Here is a 24,030-nt window from a genome sequence, read left to right as displayed (position 1 = left end):
AAGGTACCAGACTAGGGCTGATCCAAGAAGGCCTATCACCGATGTAGAGCAGAAGAGAATCTGGCCCAGCTATACACAATCAGAGGGCTGCAGCAGGAGCTCTTCCCTGGGTGTCAGGTTAGAAACGAAGCTCCGAGAATCAGGGCCCTCCCAGCCTTACCAATTGTTCCATCCTCAAACTACACAGAACAGGAAGTGAGAAATTCAGTGGTTGACACTGGGGAACAATAACTCTCCTTTTTTTATACTGTTGTTGCTTTGCTTTATTTCTATTGTTTTCTTGACAAAATTACCAATTTAAACCTTCAGGTCACTAAGCAGTTTTATCAGGTGAAAAGTATCTTTACACTTGTATTAATAGGCACCAGAACACAAGAGTAAATTGGTAAGGTAATGACACTGACCAAATCTACTCTAACACTTGAGAAATTTGGCATAAATAACAAATTTATGGGGGTGAGAGACCGGGACAGTTGGTGGCAGTCTAAAAATCTGTAATAGCTTTCTGTCTTAGATATCTACAATAACAACATGTAAAAAAAGAACATTACAATATTCAAAGCTGCATTTATAAGCACTCAGTCACAGTGAGTTGAAGGTACTCATGTAAGTCATCTCTGATAATTAGCAGAAAAAGAAGGGCATTTTTGTAGGAGGAAATAACAAGCAATTAATATTAACAAGCTGTTTCTAACTCCCTCTGAGAACTTGTTCTCTTTCAATGCTGACCACAGGGCTCCTTCCAAGACATGGAACCTCAATGAATCTGTGAAATCTAATATCCTATAACAATACCACCAACTTGAACAGTCAACACTACATATACTCAGCCTTGTTCTCTAAGTTCCAACTTTGACTGCCTTAAATAAAACACTGTAAAACTGTGTTATTTTATAATTTTGAACTACACCTTACACATCCTTTTGTCCTCAGCATCTAACCAATGCCCCAAACATAGTAAGTAGCCACTAAATGTCTGCAGCTGAAGATGACAAAAAGTCCAATGACATTTTAAAAGTACAGCAATAATTATCTGATGCCAGCTCAATAAATAATTGTTAAATGAATGAATACATTTATAGCAATCAAAAGAAACCCCTGCTAGACGAATGGATAAAGAAGATGTGGTACATATATACAATGGAATACTACTCAGCTGCAAAACAGAACAAAATCATTCCATTTGCAATAACATGGATGGACCTTGAGAGAATTATGTTAAGTGAAATAAGCCAGCAAGAGAAAGATAATCTGTGTATGACTCCACTCATATGAGGAATTTAAAACTATGGATCAAGAACAGTTTAGTGGATACCAGGGGAAAGGTGGGGTGGGGGGTGGGCACAAAGGGTGAAGTGGTGCACCTACAACATGACTGACAAACATTAATGTACAATTGAAATTTCACAAGATTGTAACCTATCAATAACTCAATAAAAAAATAAAAACTGGAAAAAAAAAAAAAGAAACCCCTGCTAGATTAATCAAACTGAACTATTTTACTAGATAATACTGCCTCAGAAAAATATTTCAAAGAACTGGCTTTAGTTATATTTTCTCTTTATTTCCTTGTTCACTAATCTATTGTTTTAAAAGAGAAAGGAGAATTCAAAACTAGGCTTAACATACTTGACTCATTAGCCTCAGATTAAGGTTCCAAAGAAATCTAAGAGTAATAACTGAATTATAGTATATAGAAACTTTGCTTCATTTTTAAAGGGTTTTTAAGAAAAAAATTATGTCTTAGGTGCCTGAAAGACTACTGTCCTGTCCAACTGAATTAATTAGTGTGCTTCGTTTCTTAATACTTCACGGAGGCCTAATAAAGTATTTTTAAACATGAGAACTGCTAAGTACCTGATGATGCAAAAATCATGAGAGGCATGAATAAGAAGGTCAGATGCCCACAACTGACCATGAAGACATTCAATAACTTCATCTATGGTTAATGCATAGTCTGTGAACCTTCTCCACGCAAGGCAATAAATTTCTTTGGTATATTTAGATATGGCTAACTTAATTATCTTAAGAACATCATTTAATATTTTATCTCTTTGCCTAAGTGTCTGGGCACCTCTGGAACTTAATATATCATACTATAAATCTGGATAAGGAAGGTAATTTATATTAGTTATATAATGTCAAAGGAAGAAAAATGGATAATTTCCTTAGAAACTGTTTAAAGTATGAATGACTAAAAGAAGGTCGTTTGAAGTAATTTTCTCATGCCTCCATGTATCTTAAGAGTCAGAAAACCTCTGGATCTAGTACCAATGCCAAAGAAGAAGGACTTAGATGTGACTCAGCTAAGTACAGATGCTTTACAACTACTAATATTCAGAGTTAAACATTAAATTGTTCAACAGTCTAAAGTGAATTATAGTGATAATTGGTATAACAATATTTTTTTTGTAGAGCATACTGTTTGAAATTAAGTAGGTTATAGATTTTAAAATACATTTTCTTATATTGACTTTATACTGAAATGGTACTGGTTATAAAACTTCTCATATATTTTTTATGCAACACATTGTCCAAAACTTAATAGATCTCTGTTCCCTCAAACATTAAATACAGAAAAGAATTTTGTTGCTAATTATCCTGTTAAATACTGGGAAAAAGACAGCTATTATAGCTTTTTGTATAATCACATGCCATTTGAGAAATGATGTATCAAACTCCTTTGGCTCTTCCCATGAGAGGTGCTTAGCGGACTCAAAAATTTTTCTTCATTTTCATTACAGGATTAAGGAGAGTTTAGCCCACGCTCAAAAGCAAAATTCTTTAGGAAACCAAAGGCTGAGAACATTCCTTATTCAGAAGTGAAATTCCATTGTCAGGGAAATCACTAATACCAACTATCAAGGGAAAATGTCTCATTCCTATTGCAGGATCAGCTAAAGTGAAACTGCTTCTTTAGTTGCTAGGAAACAACCAACTCATTATATGCCATTATGAGAACCCTAGAGAAGAAAACTGGCATCTGCTTCACATTTGGGGATACTGGAGATTGAACTAAAAGCACTGAAACTGCTGCCAAAACCCCTGGTCTCCAGGGTTTACATCGGGACCACAGCAGGTGCTGACACGAGACTAGCCTTTGAAGTTTTCCTTTCTGTAGCTCTTTTTCTAATAACTAGAATTTTTTCTTAATATTCCACATTTTCAAACTCAAAGATTCTAAGACAAGACTTCCTCATTTGAGTTACACTAATTACATCTATGTTGAGCACAACTTAGAAGAAAAAAAATACTACTCAGGAATCCTAATAACAGAAAAATTTAAAACTAATATTAGTTATTCATTGAGTGAAATGTACTAGATGCTTATGTCTTTAATTATTTAAAGTCAAAATGGAAAATAAAACTGTTTCAAAAATCAGGAGAATAAAAAAGAAGACATACTGATAAATCCAGTACTCAAAATGACATTCTAGCATTTATCTGTCTAGTTTTCCTAATTGATCATAAAGTTTAACTTCTCTTTTTACAGCCTGGCATGCTTTTTCACAATGCATCACAAAATGCATTCATGAACATATACTATAGTTACTCACCAGTCTCTTCCCTTTCTTTTAGCAGAGGAGGTTGGAAGGAGGTGGGGTGAAACTACGCAGATAAATTACTAGACATTGACAAGCTGAAACCATGAGACTCCCTAGAGTACTGCTTCTGTATCCAGAAAAATAAGTTATCCTTCAGAAGAAGCTGCAGAGGTTGGCAGAAGAAGTTGACAGACCATCTTCCTTCACCAAATTACCAAGAATGATCCTGGTAGGGCTCCCCCACCCTAATACAATCTTTGCCCCACCTCCCACTCTAATGCACGCCTCATTTCAATTACACCTGCCACTCTCGGCTAACTAATGTTCCCTCGATATTACTTCATACTTTTATTCTCAAACAACTCAGCTCCACTCCACCACCATACCTACCTTCTCCCGACCTGACTCTTACCCACCTTCCTCTGTGTCTTATGAAACATCACTTCCACTTAGGGTTGCCAGATTTAGCAAATAAACGTAAAGGACCCTCACTCAGTTAGTTTGAATATCAGATACACGACGAATAAATTTTTAGTGTGAGTATGTCCCAAGCAATACTTGGGACATACCTGTACTGAAAAATTATTCACTGTGTATCTGATATTCCAACTTAACTAAGTACATCCTGCACTTTATCTGGCAACTCTATTACCTCCCCTCTGTGAGAAACCTTGGTCCTGGACAATTTTCTCACTTTAGTAGAAACCTGCCTTTCCTCAATAATATCTCATTTCCAAATTCCATCTATTAAAAAGAAAGAAAGAAAGAAAGAAAGAAAAGCCTAACTTTTCTACTGTCCCTCCTTCTCTGAACAAAATCAATTTATCTGTCACTTTTTACCCCTGTTCTTCCCACAGCTACTGAATCGCCTCTTCCCCATCACAGGTGATTTTCAATTATTTGATGCCTCCAATTTTTCCCAGCTTCCTGGTCCCTCCTGACAACCTGTCTTCCTGGAAATCAAGCCTTGACTTCAAGTTTTTCCTCATTAATGGAAGTTTTTCCCCTTTGGACTTTCTGCCATGCTAATCCTGTATCCAACGATGGGTTTGCCCATGTCGGCTTTCATGCTTCAGAGAGTTGCGAAAGACAGACAAAAAAACTTGGCAAAACTAAAAAACTACGATATTTAGCATCCAGTGGGGCTTTCCTGCTACACAGCAATCCTTCATTTCAATCTTCATCTCTTTTTTATTTTTATTTTTTTTTAGGAAGGTTAGCCCTGAGCTAACATCTGACGCCAATCCTCCTCTTTTTGCCAAGGAAGATTGTCCCTGAGCTAACTAACATCTGTGCCAACCTTCCTCTATTTTATACATGGGATGCCTGCCACAGCATGGCTTGATAAGCGGTGCATAGGTCCATGCCTAGGATCCAAACTGGCGAACCCCAGGCCACTGAAGCAGAGTGCCCAAACTTAACCACTACACCACCAGGCTGGCCCCTCGAATCTTCATCTCTTTTTTTTAATTCCTCTGACAGCAACTAAAAAGCACTGCCTCTGGATCATCGTTTGCCTGAACCTGATTTCAGAACCACCAGAATTAGTGAGAGTCACTTACCTGGGATAATCTGTGAAAACTGCAAACTCCTTGGCCCTCCCCTCAGACCTACTGAACGAAAATCTTCAAGTGGCAAATGGAACAGGTAGGCTATAAATCTGAATTTTCAACTAGCTCCTCAGATAATTTTTATGAATACTGAAATGTGTGAATCAAATTGGCTCTATCGAGTACACTCACTATCTTTCTCCTTCCACTGAGAAAAGCAAAGAAATAATAACTTTTTTCAACCTCTTTTTAGTGCCAGGTTCAATGGGGTTCCCTCATCTGATCTTCTTTCCATTCTACTCACCAAATTTGGAACCACAGATTTATTTTCCAAAAATAACTCATTTATATAATCTTTTAATCCAATTCCCTTTGCCTCTTTCATATTTCTCTTTAAATAATCTTCTCATTTTCTAGAATCTTCAGTCTCTCTTCATTGTATTCTATACCCCGAAAAAGATATGGCTGTCCCTTTTGGAAAACAAATGAAAGGGCTTTCAGCAGCCAGCCCCGTGGCCTAGTGGTTAAGTTCAGCATGCTCCACTTCAGTGGCCCAGGTTCAGTTCCTGGGCACAGACCTACACCACTCGGTGGCAGCCCTGTTGTGGTGGCTACCCTCATACAAAATAGAGGAAGACTTATTGGCATAGATGTTAGCTCAGGGTGAATCTTCCTCAGCAAAAAAAATTAAAAAGAAAAGAAAAGGGCTTTCATTTGATCCATCCTAGTTTCCTTTCCTTTTCCCCACCTCCCAACCCCCAGCCCCCTGCATGGCCTATTTTATCTAATAAGCAGAATACACCTTTACCCTCATGGCCTCACCATAAATCCATTTTTAAATCCCTATAATCTGACTTTTTTCATTCACGTTCTAAAGGATCACAAATGGCCACTGAACATCTTTTATCTCCTTGCCCTTTTTTAATCTTCATTCTCACTGATCTTCATTCTTAACACTCTGCAAACCAGTGGTTCCCAAACTTGTCTACACCGTGGAATCAGCGGGACTGCTCCAAAAAGGCTGGTGCCTGGGTCACACACCAAGAGTTTGTGATATAATCGGTCTAGAGAAGGAGCCAAAATTTGAAATTTTTAAAAGATCCCCAGATGATTATAATATGTTGGATAACATTGCTCCAAACACCTGATCTTCATGACATTAGTATCCTTAGTTCTTTTCCTATTTCTTGAACTATTTCTTTTCCTCTTTACTAACTCCTTTTCCTCCCACAAAATCACCCATCCCAAAGTAGGAATGCTAACCAAAGAGAAGTCCCCAACCCATTACTCTTCTCTTATAATTAATATAATTCAAGCCTGAAAATATAAAAGATGTCTTGGGAGGATAGCGGTGATGACAATAATAATGATGATACCTAATATCAACAAATCTAATATTCCACTGATCATAAGATGTATCATTATTTTATGAAGCACTAAAACAGAAAAAACACGTAAGATGAGGAAGAATCTAATAGGAGAACCCTTCATAAAGCTGAGACCCCAAAGGACTATGCTCTCTTAACCTGAAAATAAATGAATTACAAATCCACAATTTAGAAATAAATTTCAAAGAAATGTGCATCTCTCTACTTGGGCCCTGGTAGAAAGCAGAAAAATATCTTCTTAAAAAGATGAATCACAAGTTGGTACCCATGCAGATTTCCAATCTGAATACATACCATCAGAGTGGTCCCAAACTCCAACAGAGAAGTCAATTTAAAGTTGCCTTAGGTTGAAAGTGATTGGAGAAACAACACAAAACCTCTCTGAAAGAAGCTGCCTTTAAGCCAGGGATAAGGGAATTCTAAAAAGTCGTCACTTGTAAGATGTATCCTGATTAGAGAAATGTTAAAATAAATATTTTTAAAAACCAGCTAATTTGTATTCAGATTGACCATCCAATAATAACAGGGCACACTTACATGACACATACCATAGTTTCTAAACATATTGCACATATTAACTTGTTTAATCTTCACAAGGAGGTAGCCACCATTGGCCCTATTCTATGGGTGAGGAAACTAAAGTCCACAGAGGTTTCGCCCCAGGACATACAGCTATTAGATGTGCAGTAGAGACTGGACTTAGGCAAATGTAGCTCCAGCGTCCATGGCCATAGCTACCAAGCTATGGACATAGTTCTGGAGAATATCAATAGTTAAGGGGTAGACAGAGAAAAAGAACCCAAACATCTAAAGGAAATTATGCAAGCTGCCAGAGAAAATAGACACATCACTCACAGAGGAATAATTACAGAAATTATGGCAGATTTTTCATTGGAAATATTGAAAGGCAGGAGACAATGGAACAGCATCTTTAAAGTGCTTAAGAAAAAAATGACAACACAGGATTCTATACTCAATGAAAGTAAAAAGGAAAAATAAAGACATTTCCAATAAATGAAAGTTGAGAAAATTCTTCACCAGTAGACCCACATCACAAAAAAGACTAAAGAAAGTTCTTCAAGATAAAGAAAAATAACAGATGAAACTCAAATCTAAAGAAATGAAAAGCACAGAAATAGCAAATTTGTGGGTAAATACAAAAGCTTGTTTTTCTTAATTTCTTCAAAAAATAACTGTTTAAATAAATTCATAACATTATATTGTGAGAATTATAATGTATATATATTTAAAATATATCACAATACACAAAGGACGGAAGGTAGTAAACAGAATTATACTGTAATAAGGTAATTAATTTTATATAAAGCAGCACAATATAAACCTTAAGAAGACTGTGAAAAGTCAAGAAATCATATTGTAATCCCTAAAGTAGCTACAGAATAATAACATGAAGAGGTATGGCTAAAAAGCCAATCGAAGGGTTTAAATGGAGTGCAAGAAATATTTCATTTATCCAAAATAATACAGGAAAAGAAAAACAAAGGAAGAAAGAAACAGACGGAACAAATGGGAAAAAACTCAAAATGGTAGACTTAAACCCAACCAACCATACCAATGTTACAGTAAATGTAAATGGACTAAGCACTCTAATTAAAAGGCAAAGATTATCACACTGGGTAAAAGAGCACAATACACATAAATATTGTATATGAGAGATCCACTTTAAATATAACAAAATAGAAGGTTAAAAGTAAAAGGATAAAAAAGATATTTCATGGAAACAGTATGTACAAGAAACTAATGTGGCTATATTAATAACAGATAAAGTAAACTTCAAAATTTTTTTAACAAGAGAGTTTACCCGAGATAAAGAGGCACATTTACAACAATAAAAAGGTCAATTCACCAGGAAGACATAACCATTCTAATTGTGTATCAAGAGCTTCAAAATGTATGAAGCAAAAACCAAAATAAAGGGAGAAATGAACAGTCCCACAACCAGAGTTGAAGATTTTAACACTCCTCTCTCAGTAATTGATAGAATAATAGACAAAAAAATCAATAAAGATATAAAAGCTTTGAAAAACACTGTCAACCTGACTTAAATGATATTTATAGAAGATTAACCACAACAACTGCAAAATACACATTCTTCCTAAAAGCACATGGAACAACTGCAAAGATGGACCATATGGTCCAGAAAGTAAGTCTCAAAAGAATTTTTTCCAGTAGTTTTATTGAGATCATAGTGATTTATAACATCATGTAATTTCGTGTTTACATTATTATTTATCAATATCCGAATAGACTTCACTGTGCTCACCAGCAGTAGTCTAATTTTTGTCTGTCACAGTACATATGTGCTCATTTACTCCTTTCGCCCCCCCCTCTAACACCCTTCCCCTCTGGTAATCACTAATCTGTTCTCTTTCCAAAAAAAATTTTTTAAGGATTGGTACCTGAGCTAACATCTGTTGCCAATCTGTTTTTCTTCTTCTTCTTCTTCTTTTCACCAAAGCCTCCCAGTACATAGTTGTATATTCTACGTGTGAGTGCTTCTGGTTGTGATATTTGGGACACCGCCTCAGCACATCCTGATGAGTGGTGCTAGGTTCGTGCCCAGGATCCGAACTGGCGAAACTCCAGGCTACCAAAGCAGAGCGTGTGAACTTAACCACTTGGCCACGGGGCCAGACCCTCAAAAACTTTTAAAGATTGACATTTTATGGGGTAAATTCTCTAACCAAAACAAAACTACACTAAAATAAATGCCATTAAGTTATTAAAAAGATTCTTGAATGTTTGTAAAATAAAAAACATACTATAAATATCCATAGGTAAAATAAAAAGAAATTATAAATTATTCCAAGTTGAATGATAATGAAAACACAACAAACCACAATTGGCAGGATTCTAGGCAATGAGTAGGGATAAATTATAGCCTTAACTATTTATAATAAAAAATAAGAAATGTTTGAAATTAATTATCTAAGTTACTACCTTAAGAAGCTAGAAAAAGAAGAGCAAATTAAGCCTGAAGTAAATAAAAAAGTAAAAAGAAACAAAAGAAAGAAAAAAATAAAAGAAAATAATGATACAGCAGAAAACAATAAAATAAGAAATAAATATAAAATAGAGAATTTAAAACACCAAAAGTTGATCTTTTGAAAAAATTAATAAAATTGATAAGTCCTTAGCAAGAAAAACCAAGAATAAAAGAGATAAAAAACATATTACCAATAGTAGGAATAAAGAGGGAATATTGCTAGATTTTATATCCTATTTAACAAGGTAATAAGGCAATATTATGAACAAACTTCACGTATATATTCTGCAACTCAGGTGAAATGAACAAGTTCCTCTACAACACAACAAAAGTAAAACAAGATGAAATTACAGATCTGAGTAGAATTAGCCCTCAGAAATGTTCTCTCTACCCAGGAGGGAAAATAAAAAGACACTCCAGCCCCAGATTTCCTTGGTAAATACAAACTTTAAACCAAAGCTAATAATTTTACTCCAACTCTTTCACAAAACAGAAGAGGAGGGAAGTACTTCTGAACTCATTTTTTGAGGCCAAGATAGCTGTCATACAACACCTGAAAAAGACATTACAGGAATAATAAATTACAAACCAGTATGCCTCATAAATATTGGTGTAGAACTCCTTCATAAAATATTACCAAACTGAATCCAGCAATATATTAAAAATAATTACAATATTATTTATTGTAATTAAAGTGTCATGACCAGGAAGAATTTATCTCAGGAATGCAAGGTTGGTCTAACACCAGAAAATCAATCAATGTAAAGCACCACATTAATAGAATAAAGGAGAAAAACCACATGATCACTTCAATAAATGGACAAAAAAAGCAACTGAAAAAATTCAATGCCCATTCACAATAAAATTGTTGCTGACAGCAGCAAACAAAGAAACAGGAAGGAACTTCCAAAACCTGAGAGAGGGCATCAATGAAAACCTACTGCTATCATCATTCTCAATGATGAAATATTTAATGTTACCTACCCCCTAAATCCAGATGAAGACAAGGATGTCTGCTCTCATCTTTCTTGTTCAACATTATACTGGCAGTACTAGCCAATGCAATAATAAGACAAGAAAATGGAATAAAAGGCATATAATGGAAATGAAGCAATGAAACTGTTTTACTTGAAGACAACATCATGTGCGTAGAAGGCACCAAGAAAGCTACTAAACCACTACTTAAAAACAGAAATTTAGCAAAGTCACAAAATACAAGGTTAATAAACAAAACTAAATAGTATAAATTTTATGTGCTAACAGCAAACAATCTGAAATTAAAGATAAAAAATATTCTATTCGCAGTATCATCAAAAACCACAAAATACTTAGAATAAATCTAACAAAAGACATACAAGACCCATACAATGAAAATTACATATTACTCCAAGAAATTAAAGAAAATCTAAATAAATGTAGAAACATACCAAGCTCATGAATTAGAACACTCAATGTTCTCAGTATCTCAATGCACCTAAAACCGCTCTATATGTTGAATACCATCCTAATGAAAATGCCAACATGCTTTTCTGCACAAAATAAGTTGAATCCAAAATTTATATGGAAATGTAAAAGAACCTAGAGTAGCCAAAACAATCTTGAAAAAGAAAAAAGTTGGAGGACTCACACTTTCTGATTTTAAACATTCTATACAGCTATAATCATCAAGACAGTATAGTTTTACTCTAAGGATCAAACTAGATCATGGAACACAATAGGGTGTATAGAGACAGAGCCATACACCTATGCTCAACTGATTTTCATCTAACATATCTAGTCAATTCAACAGGGCAAGCGAAGTCTTTTAAACAAATAATGCTGGAACAAACAGATAAACTATTACAATGTGTGTTTTCCAACAACCAAGCAATCAACTCAATTCAGACATTACCAAGAGATAGCATCAGATCCCACAGGTTAAGGAGTTAGTCCAACAAGACTGCTCCCACTTCAGAGATCAACTGCAAGTCTAGATTGTTACCTGTGCTTCTAGACTGACTGGCTATAAATCTGAGGTTTTCATCACCTGCTTCTCAGGTTCAATTAATTTGCTACAGCACCTCACAGAACTCATAGAAACATTTACTTATATTTACCAGTTTATTATAAAGGATATTATAAAGGATACACAATTGTCCCATTTGCAACAACATGGATGGACCTTGAGGGTATTATGTTAAGTGAAATAATCCAGAGAAAGACAATCCCCATATGATTTCACTCATATGTGGAAGATAAACAAACACATGGATAAACAGCCAGATGAAGGGGTACACAGGCAAGGTCCAGAAAGACCCTGAGCACAGGAATTTCGGTACACATGGAACTAGGGTGTAAAACCCACCCAGCATGTGGATGTGTTCACCAACCCAGCAGCTCATCAAATAATGTTCAAGAGGTGTTTGGGGGGTTTTTTTCTCTTAGATTTTTTTTCAATTATATTATTGAGGTCATATTGGTTTATAACATTGTATAATTTCAGGTGTACATTATTATATATCAGTTTCTGTATAGACTGCATTGTGCTCACCACCAATAGTCTAGTTTTTATCCATCACCATACATATTTGCCCCTTTACCCCTTTTGCTCACCGCCCCTAACCCCTTCCCCTTCTGGTAACTACTAATCTGTTCTCTTTATCCATGTGTTTCTTTATCTTCCACATATGAGTGAAATCATATGGGGATTGTCTTTCTCTGGATTATTTCATTTAACATAATACCCTCAAGGTCCATCCATGTTGTTGCAAATGGGACAATTGTGTATTTTTTATGGCTAAGCAGTATTTCATTGTATATATACAGCACATCTTCTTTATCCATTCTTCTTTAGAAGGGCACTTGGGTTGCTTCCACATCTTGGCTATTGTGAATAATACTGCAATGAACACAGGGGTGTATAAATCTCTTTGAATTGTTGATTTGATGTTCTTGGATAAATACCCAGTAGTAGGACAGCTGGATAGAATGGTATTTCTAATTTTTTGAGAAATTTCCATAGTGTTTTCCATAGTGGCTGTACCAGTTTGCATTCCCATCAGCATTCTCCATACCCTCTCCAACATTTGCTATTTTTCGTCTTGGTAATGATTACAGCCATTCTGATAGGTGTAAGGTGATATCTCATTGTAGTTTTGATTTGCATTTCCCTAATAATTAGTGACGTAATTAGTGACATTGAACTTCTTTTCAAGTGCCTGTTGGCCATCAGTATATCTACTTTGGAAAAATGTATGTTCATATCCTACACCCATTTTTGGTTCAGGTTGTTTTTTTGTTATTCAGTTGTATGAGTTCTTTATATATTTTGGAAAATGTCTGTTCGTATCCTCCACCTATTTTCAGATCAGGCTGTTTGTTGTTGTTGAGCTGGATGAGTTCTTTACATATTATGGAAATTAACCCCTTGTTGGATATATGATTTGAATATATTTTCACCCAGTTGGTGGGTTGTCTTTTCATTTTGTTCACGATTTCCTGTGCCTTGCAGAAGCTCTTTAGTCTAAGGTAGTCCCATTTGCTTATTTTTTCTTTTGTTTCCCTTGCCTGAGTAGACACAGTATTTGAAAAGATATACCTAAGACCAATGTCAAAGACTGTACTATCTATATTTTCTTCTAAGAGTTTTATGGTCTCAGGTCTTACATTCAAGTCTTTTATCCATTTTGAGTTAATTTTTGTGTATCACACAAGATAATGGTCTATTTTCATTCTTTCGCATGTGGCTGTCCAGTTCTCCCAACACCATTTGTTGAAGAGACTTTCCTTTCTCCATTGTATGTTCTTGGCTCCTTTCTTGAAGATTAGAGGCCTATAGATATGTGGTTTTATTTCTGGGCTTTCGATTCTGTTCCATTGATCTATGTGTCTGTTTTTGTACCAGTATCATGCTGTTTTGATTACTATAGCTTTGTAGTATAGTGTGAAGTCAGGGATTGTGATGCCTCCAGCTTTCTTATTTTTTCTCAGAATTGCCTGGGCTATTCGGAGTCTTTTGTTGTTCCATATAAATTTTAGGATTCTTTGTTCTATTTCCATGAAAAATGTCATCGGGATTCTGATTGGGATTGCATTGAATCTGTAGAATGCTTTCAGTGATATGGACATTTTAATTATGTTTATTCTTCTAATCCATGTGCATGGAATATCTTTCCATTTCTCTATGTCTTCTTCAATTTTTTCAATAAGATCTTAGAGTTTTCAGTGTATAGGTTTTTCACCTCCTAGGTTAAACTTATTCCTATATATTTTATTTTGTTGTTCTTGTTGTGATTGTAAATGGGATTGTATTCTTGGCTTCTCTTTCCACTAGGTCATTATAGTGTATAGAAATGCAACTGATTTTTGCAAGTTGATTTTGTGTCCTGAAACTTTGCTGTAGTTGTTGATGTTTCCTGACAATTCTTTAGGGTTTTCTATACATAAAGTCATGACATCTGCAAACAGCAAGAGTTTCACTTCTTCCTTGCCAATTTGGATATCTTTTGTTTCTTTTTCTTGTCTAATTGCTCTGGCCAAAATTTTCAGTACTATGTTGAATAGGAGCGGCAAGAATAGGCACTCTTGTCTTGTTCTTGTTCTCAGAGGGATAGCTTTGAGGTTTTCACTGTTACATACGACGTTGGCTGTGGGTTTGTCATATATGGCCTTTATTATATTGAGGTGCTTTCCTTTTTTTTTTTCTTTTTAAAGATTGGCACCTGGGCTAACAACTGTTGCCAATCTTTTTTTTTTTTTTTCCTGCTTTATCTCCCCAAACGCCCCCTGTACATAGTTGTATATCTTAGTTGCAGGTTCTTCTAGTTGTGGGATGTGGGACGCCGCCTCAACGTGGCCTGACGAGCGGTGCCATGTCCGCGCCCAGGATTTGAACCCTGGGCCACCGCAGCACAGCGCGCGAACTTAACCACTTGCCCACAGAGCCGGCCCCAGTGCTTTCCTTCTATACCCATTTTATTCAGAGTTTTTTTTTAATCATAAATAGATGTTGAAGCTTGTCAAATGCTTTCTCTGCATCTATTGAGATGATCAGGCGACTTTTATTCCTCATTTTGCTAATGTGGTGTATCATATTGATTTATTTGAGGATGCTGAACCATCCCCATATCCCTGATATAAACCCCACTTGATGATGGTGTATGATCCTTTTAATGTATTGCTGTATTCAGTTTGCCAATATTTTGTTGAGGATTTTTGCATCTATGTTCTTCAGCAATACTGACCTGTAATTTTCCTTCTTTGTGTTGTCCGTGTCTGGTTTTGGTATCAGGGTAATGGCACCCTCATAGAATGAGTTAGGAAGTATTCCATCTTCTTCAATTTTTTGGATGAGTTTGAGAAGGACAAGTATTAAATCTTCTCTGAATGGTTGGCAGAATTCTCCAGAGAAGCCATCTGGTCATGGACTTTTGTTTTTTGGAAGATTTTTGATTACTGTTTCAATTTCTTTACTGGTGATTAGTCTATTCAGATTCTCTATGTCTTCTCAATTCAGTTTTGTGAGGCTGTATGAGTCTAAGAATTTATCCATTTCTTTTGGGTTATCCAATTCATTGGCATATAGTTTCTCATGGTATTCTCCTATAATCCTTTGCATTTCTGTGGTATCTGGTGTAATTTCTGCTCTTTTATTTTTAATTTCATTTATTTGAGACTTCTCTTTTTTTCTTAGTGAGTCTGGCTAAGGGTTGTCACTTTTGTTTATCTTCTCAAAGAATCAGCTCTTAGTTTCACTGATCCTTATTTCTGTTTTTTTTAGTCTCTATTTCATTTATTTCTGCTCTAATTTTTATTATTTTCCTCCTTCGGTTGACTTTGGGTTTTGTTCTTCTTTTTCCTAGTTCTATTAGGTGTAGTTTAAGGTTACTTATTTGAGATTTCTCTTGTTGAGGTGGGCCTGTATCACTATAAGTTTCCCTCTTAGAACCACTTTTGTTGCATCCCATAAGAGTTGGTATGTTGTATTTTCATTTATATTTGTCTCAAGATATTTTTTATTTCTCCTTTGATTTCTTCATTGGTGAAATGACTGTTCAGTAGAATGTTGTTTAGTCTCTACATATTTGTGGCTTACTCAGCTTTTTTCTTATAGTTGATTTCTAGTTTCATAGCATTATGATCGGAAAAGATGCTTGATATGATTTTTATCTTCTTAAATTTATTGAGGCTTACCTTCTTTCCCAACATATGGTCTACCTTGGAGAATGTTACATGTGCACTTGAGAATAATAAATATTCTGCTGTTTGGGGATAGAATTTCTATATATATCTATTAAGTCCATCTGATCTAATGTTACATTTAAGGCCACTGTTTCCTTGTTGACTTTCTGTCTGGATGATCTATCCATTGATGTAAGTGGGGTGTTGAGGTTCCCTAATATTATTCTACTGTTGTCAATTTCTCCCTTTAGGTCCGTTACTAGCTGCTTTATATACTTTGGTGTTCCTGTGTTATGTGCATATATATTCAGAAGTGTTATTTCCTCTTGGTGGAATGTCCATTTTATCATTATATACTGCCCCTCTTTGTCTCTCATTGTCTTTTATATCTTGAAGTCTATTTTGTCTGTTATAAGTGTGGCAACACCTGCTTTATTTTGTTTGCCGTTTGCTTGGAGTATTGTCTTTCATCCCTTCACTCTGAGCCTATGTTTGTCGTTAGAGCTGAGACACGTTTCCTGGAGGCAGCATATTGTTGGGTCTTGTTTTTCAATCCATCTACCCACTCTGTGTCTTTTGATTGGAGAATTCAATCTATTTACATTTAGAGAGATTATTGATATATGAGGGCTCAATACTACCATTTTATCTCTTGTTTTCCAGGTGTTCTATATTTCCATTGTTTCTCTTCCCTTGTATTTCTGACTGCCATTTAAGTTTGGTGGTTTTCTGTGATCGTTTTCTCCTTATTTATGATTTCTGGCTCTATTCTGATTCTTTGTTTAGAGGTTACCATGATGTTTGTATAAAATATCTCATAGATGAGATAGTCCATTTTCTGATAGCCTCTTATCTCCATTAGCCTAAGGAGGTCCCATCCTTTTCCTCTTCCCCTTCAGAGTTATTGTTGTTACAAATTCTTCTTTGTTCTGTTGTGGGTTTGTGACTAAACTGAAGTGTTTATAGTTATTTTTGATGTTTTACTTCCCTTTATCTTTTATGTTATAATTAAGTGTTTGCCAGCCTGTTCTGATAGAGAGCTGAATTTTTCTGATTTTTTTCTATTTATCTCCTTGCTCCAAGCTTTGTAAACCTTTGCCTTTTTGCTTCAGGTATGAGGGCTTCCTTCATTATTTCTTGTAAGGGAGGTCTAGTGGCAATGAACTCTCTCAGCTTTTGTTTATCTGGGAAAGCTTTTATTTTCCCATCAAACCTGAAGATAGTTTTGTTGGATAATGTATTCTTGGCTGAAAGACTTTGTCTTGCAGTATTTTGAGTATATCATCCCATTCTCTCCGAGCCTATGAGGTTTCTGCCAAGAAATCCACTGAAAGCCTGATAGAGGTTCCTTTGTAGGTTATTTTCTTCTGCTTTGCTGCCCTTAATATTTTTTCTTTGTCATTGACTTTTGCCATTTTTAATATTATAGGCCATGGAGAAGGTCTTTTTGCATTGATGAAATTAAGAGTTCCATTGGTTTCATTTACTTGTAAGTCCAGTTCCTTCCCAAGGTTTGGGAAGTTCTCAGCTATTATTCCTTTGAATAAGCACTCTGCTCCTTTCTCCATCTCTTCTCCCTCTCTAATACCTATAATCCTTATATTGCTTTTCCTAATTCAGGCAGATATTTCTTGAAGAATTTCTTCACTTTTTAAAAATCTTAGTTCTCTTTCCTCTTCTACCTGAAGCACTTCTATATTTCTGTCCTCTAATTTACTAATTCTGTCCTCCATAACATAAGCTTTACTTTTTATGGATTCTACATTATTTTCTAATCTCATTGTGTTCTTTATATCTAGAATTTGTTTGGCTTTTCTTTACAGTTTCAATCTCTTTGGTGATTTCAATCCTTCTGCTCATTAATTTTATTCCTGAGTTCACTGAACTGTGTTTCTGAATTTTACTGTAACTCCTTGAATTTCTTTATGATAACTATTTTGAATTCTCTTTCACTTAGATTGCAAATTTCTGTGACCTCAGGATTGGTTTCTGGAGACTTGTCATTTTCCTTCTGCTCTGAAGCGTTACTGTAGTTCTTCATGTTATTTGATGACTTGATCCTTTGCTGGCACATCTGTGGTAGTATCAGGTCACTGAATCCACCTGCCACCAATGCAGGAGAGCAGAAGCTGTGTTTTCTGATCCTGCCCAGTCTGCTGGAAGTTTTGCAGGTAGGGCTACTCTGCATTTCCCTGGACTAGCCCCAGCCACTCTGCAGGTTGTGTTTATGTGGGCAGGGCCTCTGCACCAGGGAGGTTAGTCAGCACCATAGAAAGGGCTTCTGTGCTCCACAGGTGACTGGCTCAGCTGCTGTGCACTAAGTGGAAGGGAAACCTATGCAGGGGCTGAGCCACCACTTGGTGGGCCTCGTGGGCTGCTGTGCTTTGCAAACAGAGCACCTTCTGAGCAGGGAGAATGCCTTCTCACTTGCACTGTGCTCAGTGGGTGGGTGCCTTTGTAGGGGCTGAGCCACTGCCACTTGGTGTAGAGAGTTCCCATCAGCAGGGCCACCACAGCACAGTGCGTGTTCCCACGGGCTGGGCTACCCCTCCAAAAGCATTCATGTGCAGGCCAAGCTGTCTCCACATCCTCTTTAAGTCACATCAGATGCTGTGTGAAGATCCACAACCTGGCTCACTGGTGTCAGGCAGGAGGGTGGTACTTACCTAGTTCACTGTCTCCTGGGAATCCAGTCCACCCACCTTCAGATGCACAGCTGGGTGGATCTGTCAGGTGTCCTGTTGTGCCTGTGGGAATTCTCTGCTGTTTAATAAATGTCCATTTAGTTGCAACTTAGAGGGGAGAGACAAAAGGAACAACTCACTCTGCCATGATGTTGATGGCACCCTTGTTAAGAGTTTTTATAGAGCTTAATCTGCAGCCCACTCCCCTTCCCCTTCCCAGAGGTCAATGGGTGGGGCTGAAAATTTCAACCCTCCAAACACTTGGTCTTTATGGTGACCAGCCTCATGCTGAGGCTATCTAGGGGCCCCACCCTAAGTACCTCACTAGCATAAACTCATATGTGCTCAAAAAGGGGCTCAATATGAATGTAAAAGACATTCCTGTCACTCAGGAAATGCCAAGGGTTTTAGGAGCTTTGTGCCAGGACCTGGGGACAAAGAACAAATATATTGCCTATTATACCACAACCATGAAAAAATAAAAATCTTGACCCTTATCTCACTTCACACACAAAAATTAATTCAAGATGTATAAGTCAGAACTATAAAACTTTGAGATAAAAATACATAAGGATAGCTTTACAACCTTGGGGTAGATGGACAAAGACTGAGAGAGGGCACAAAAAGCACTAAGCATTAAAAAATTTTTCTTGATAAGTCGGATTTTATGAAAATTTAAAACACCAGCTCACCAAAAGGCAAGCCAAAGACTGGGGGTAATAGTCCCAAGACATATATCTGACAATGGACTTACATCCAGAATATATTAAAACTCTTGCAACTCAGTTACAAGAAGAAAAATTAACCCCCCTCCCAAAAAATGAGTAAACAATTTAAACAGACACTTCACAAAAGAAGATACAACAATATCTAATATGCAAATGAAAAGGGACTCAACATCGATTCCCAGGGAAGCACAAATTAAAACCATAAGAAGATACCATTTTACACCCACTAGTTAAGAGACTGACAACACCAAATGTTGACAAAGATGTGAAGCAAATGGAACTCTCATGAACATCTGTACAGGTATCTATAGTAGCATTATTCATAACAGCCAAAAACTGTAGACTACCCAAATGTCCATCAATAGAGAAATAAACAAACAATACTTTGTCATATTCATGCAGTGGAATACTACTCAGCAATAAAAAGGATTCAACTGCTTATATGCAACGAGGATGACTTTCAAAAGCATTAGGCTAAGAGAAAGAAATCAGATACAAAAGGCTACATCCTGTAGGGTTCCATTTACATGAAGTATAAGAACATGCAAAACTCATTTATGGTGATAGAAATGACAACAGTGATGGCCTACAGTGGGGGACTGAACAGAAGGTAGCCAAGGAAACTTTCTAGGGGGATGAAAATGTTCTCTATCTTCACGAGCGTATGGTTACATAGGTATATATACATTACATTAATGAAAAATCATTGACCTATACATATAAGATCTGTGCATCCCACTGTATGTATAAGTTTAACTCAACAAAATATTGTAAGGAAGAGGGAAAAAAACTTTAAACCAAACTTCCAGTTCAAGATGGCAGACTGGTAAGTATTCATCTTCTCTTCCAAAATAGTAACTGGAAAGGGACATAAGAAGAACTGCTAGAATACTGGTATTCTATTTATCTTATCCCAAATGATGATTATATAGGTGTTTCATTTTGAGATAATCCATCTATCTGTACACTTACAATTTGTTACACTCTTCAGTATTTAAGTTACACTCCCTTGTTTTTAAATCTGCCAATGAATCAGGTACCCTCCACAATCCACGGCTGTAGAGAGCATCTATCCAGCTACTAAATTTTCACAAAGGATGTTAAATGCTCATCTGCTTTCTAAAGCAAAACAGAAAATAAAAACAAACCACTCCTTAATTAGCAGCTTAGGTGGTCGCCATGGGTCACAGTGTAGTCCAAAAATATCTGCTTTTCAGTTACCATTAAAATGTGCAAATAATAGAAGTGACTTTACAAAAAGACTCTAAGGTAAATATGCAGTCTCATATCCTAGAGGATATTCTAGGTATCCTCTAAGTATCCCAATAAAATAAGTTACGGATCCATTTTCTCACCTCATCTTTCACCCTGATATTTTGTCGTATGTTTGCTGAAAATATATCTTCAGCATTTATTAGAGTAAACTGACTTTTATATAATTTATGTGTCAGAGAGCCAAATCTCCAAATCTCCACTAGGTCCTCTGCCAGACTACCAAATTCTCCAAATATCTTTTAAGCTGAGCATTTGATAAACATTGAGAAAAAAAATGAATAACATTAGATGCCTGAAGTGTTCAGAGCATGGCTGAATTTGGAAATCAAAAATGTATAATGCTGGCAATTAACAAACTTATTCTATATCCTCCAACAACGTTCAGCAGTAGGTAAAAGAGGTTGGGTTATGGCAGGACATCTGAGAATGTGGAATGGGGAGTCTATCGCTCCTCTCTTCCCAATGCCCCACAAAATAAAAAAATAATATATTCTAGCTCCTTTAGACTTTTGATCTTTTCATCTCTGGTTTCAAAAAGTTTTCTTCATTTATAAAAGAACGTACTAAATCTAAGAGTGAGCTTCTGGTGCAATCTTTTCGCAGACTGATTACTTCCCAGTTGGTTTAATCTCCCTTATTTTGTGGAAGACTTGCTCTGTGCCTCTCCTGAGGGCATGTGCACACTCGCTCTCTCTCTTCCACCCTCAGGGGCTCAAATGCAGGGCTGCTTTCCTCATCTGTTGGAATTTGAGATTTAAAAGAGTCCCTGAGATTCAAAAAGGACACTTAGGAACAGGAAGGAGAACGGGCACACACCTTGCTGGGGATGGGCTATGGGATCCTGCATCCCTGAGCTGGGAGCACGGATGCTCACCCAGGACCTCTGGATCTCCTATCACCGACTTGGATCTCTAAGTCTCGGATCACGTGGAAGGAGGAAGTATTTCCACCTTCTTGTAGCCATTTATAAAGGCTCAGGAAGAATCTGAATCATTTCCTCTTCAGAATCATAACACTAACATAGGAGCGGGAAAACAAATATTTAAAATATTCTCGCAAGATCAGAACTTTCCTTTTGGTGTTTCCAAATTTCTACCAACTAACTTTAATTATAAACTGAACAAAGATAGTTTAGAATTTCCTAAAAAAAAAAAAAAGTTAACAAAAAGAGGCTGTGTTAATCCACACAAACAAAGGTCAAGGTCACAAAGGAATTGGTAGGGAAGGGGTATTGTTGGGAGTATAACTGAAATAACCCACTATGGGATCTGAGTGTAAAAGAGTAGAAAATGCAACCAAGAGACTTAAATGCACTAGGAAAATAGAAAGATTCTGGGACCAGAGATCAAAGAGCACATTTATCAGAACTGAAGCAGCAGAAGAAACATAAGATGTTACAATGAAAAAAGAAGAGTTTCAGAGTTCAAGACATTTCATCTATGCATTTTCTCTGGAAATGAATATTGAAATATCTATGAGTAAAACTGTCAACCTCTAACATGGTGCCTGACCCAAAGTAAAATCTGAATAAATAAGGGGTAATCACTCTAAGTTGGTAGAGAATATCCAAATTACTTATAATATTTACCTAGAACATAATTAATGCTAAATTCACAGCTACTAAGCAAAAACTAAAATTTATTCCTATAAATAACATATATCCCACCTGATATTTTTAGATTATCCAATCAACTGTTCTCTTCCTTAAGGATAAATTAAAGTTGATTGGACATATATGTATAAACATATACCCATATGTACTCAGAGTAAACCAAAGTTTCATTTTGTTCTGAAGCGATTTTAAATCACAAGCAACATGGTTTATATAAGTTTTTTCTACATCAGAGGAATTTCTACACTGCCCTTATGACTCAGTATTGGCCACAATGATATTAACCATAAATCTAAAGAAAGCAGATTACTTATAAAATAGATTTCCTTGTCTTGCTGCAGACTCCACAGAGCAACAGAACAATATAAAATAAGACATTAGGATTTTTAGTAATCATAAGCAATGGGAAAGACTAAATCATGTAAGAGTGAAATTTGGTCTTGGCTCCACATAACTCATTATATGTTCAGTCTATCAACTGGATTCTTTTGTAAAATATCTCAAATCTGAATGCAAATTTTAACAACTCTCCAATCAGCAAATGCATTTACCACAGTGTGCCCATAAAAAAAGGATATTTAATGCAATTTTCTTACCTGCCTCAATAGTTTCTCAATGGCTGACATTACCATAAGGCCTCTCCAAACAACTGGTGCAGTCTCTTCAACCAGGAAGCCCATAGACATACTGTAACAGTAAACCAAAAATACAACTAATTTACATAAGTTAGTCAATATTATTCTGAAAAGTAACATAAGTAAAAAAGATATGCTCACCAAGCAACACCATAATTCAAAAGGGGCCTCATTAGGTTGCCTGAAATAAGAAAAAAAATCTTTCTTTTAGAAGAGTAACTCATCATATATAACATACTGACTTGTTTTCTTATCACAGAGTGTCAAATTAAAAATATAAATAGGTTACTGCTACTCTTCAACTTCCAAATGCTTCACCTCAATTTGCAACAGTTTAAACACTATACAAGCATACAACTAATACTGCCAATAGATGCAACATCTAAAAATAGTTGGAATATAGTTTTGTTAAGAAACAATTCATCTGTAATTTTCAAATATGTTTCTAAAATAGCCTCAATAAGTAATTTTCTCTACCAATTTTATTCATATATATAGATATATAAATGACATACATGTGCTTATCTTGCATGTGTATACATGTATATTTGCACGCGCACACACACATCTAATAAGTTTTTTTTTACAGATTGGCACCTGAGCTAACATCTGTTGCCAATCTTTTCTCTTCCCCTTCCCCTTCCCCTTCTTCTTCCCCTCCCCAAAGTTCCCCAGTGTATACTTGTATATTGTAGTTGTAGGTCCTTCTAGTTCTGCCACATGAGATGCCATATCAGCAAAGCTTGATGAGCAGTGCCATGTCCACACCCAGGATCCGAACCCACAAAACCCCGGGCAGCCAAAGCAGAGTATGCGAACTTAGCCACGCAGCCACGGAGTGGGCCCCCAAGTTCTATTTTTTTTTTTTTTTTACTTTACTTGAAGAATTTGAAAAGTACAAAGATCCAAAGAAGTAGGAAAACTCTATTTTGTACCTCAACATAGTAAAAGCCATATGTGAAAAACCCAGAGCAAGCATCATACTCATTGGTAAAAGATTAAAGGTTTTTCCTCTAAGATCAGGAACAAGAAAGGATGCCCATTTTTTTCCCCTTCTATGCAGCATAATACTGAAAGTTACACCAAGAACAATTAGGCAAGGAAAAGAAATAAATGGCATCCAAATTGACAAGGAAGAAGTAAAATTTTCTCTACTAGCAGAAGTTATGACCTTATCTATAGAAAATCCTGAAGATTCCACAAAAAAATTGTTAGGGCTAATAAATGAATTCATAGCAAGAATACAGGATTCAAAGTCAACACATAAAAATCAGTTGCATGTCTACACACTAACAATGAACAGTATGAAAAGGAAATTATGAAAGCAATTCCATTTATAACAGCATAAAAAAGAATCAAATACTTAGGAATTAATTTAACCAAGGAGATTGAAAGACTTGTACAATGAAAACTACAAAACATGCCTGAAAGAAATTAGAGAACACAT

The 24,030-nt window shown here is 36.1% G+C and overlaps 1 protein-coding gene across 5 annotated transcripts in view; it reads right to left on the bottom strand.

Moving 5' to 3' along the window:
* NUBPL (NUBP iron-sulfur cluster assembly factor, mitochondrial) overlaps positions 1-24,030 on the bottom strand; it is a 252,602-nt gene that overhangs the window by 146,716 nt on the left and 81,856 nt on the right. For all 5 annotated transcript variants that reach the window (XR_011501541.1, XR_011501542.1, XM_044765455.2 and 2 more), the window contains exons 5-6: positions 22,725-22,764; positions 22,545-22,635 (exon numbers count right to left, since the gene is read on the bottom strand). Coding sequence is in view for 3 of the 5 variants with exons in the window: in XM_044765455.2 (XP_044621390.1) it covers positions 22,545-22,635; positions 22,725-22,764 (131 nt within the window). In the remaining 2 variants the exon portion in view is untranslated. The remainder of the gene's footprint in view (positions 1-22,544; positions 22,636-22,724; positions 22,765-24,030) is intronic.

The sequence above is a fragment of the Equus asinus genome, chromosome 2 (assembly GCF_041296235.1).
Source record: "Equus asinus isolate D_3611 breed Donkey chromosome 2, EquAss-T2T_v2, whole genome shotgun sequence".
In the NCBI taxonomy this organism is placed as follows: Eukaryota; Metazoa; Chordata; class Mammalia; order Perissodactyla; family Equidae; genus Equus; species Equus asinus.
Note: the sequence above shows the minus strand (reverse complement) of the source record. Positions and strands in the feature narration are given on the sequence as shown.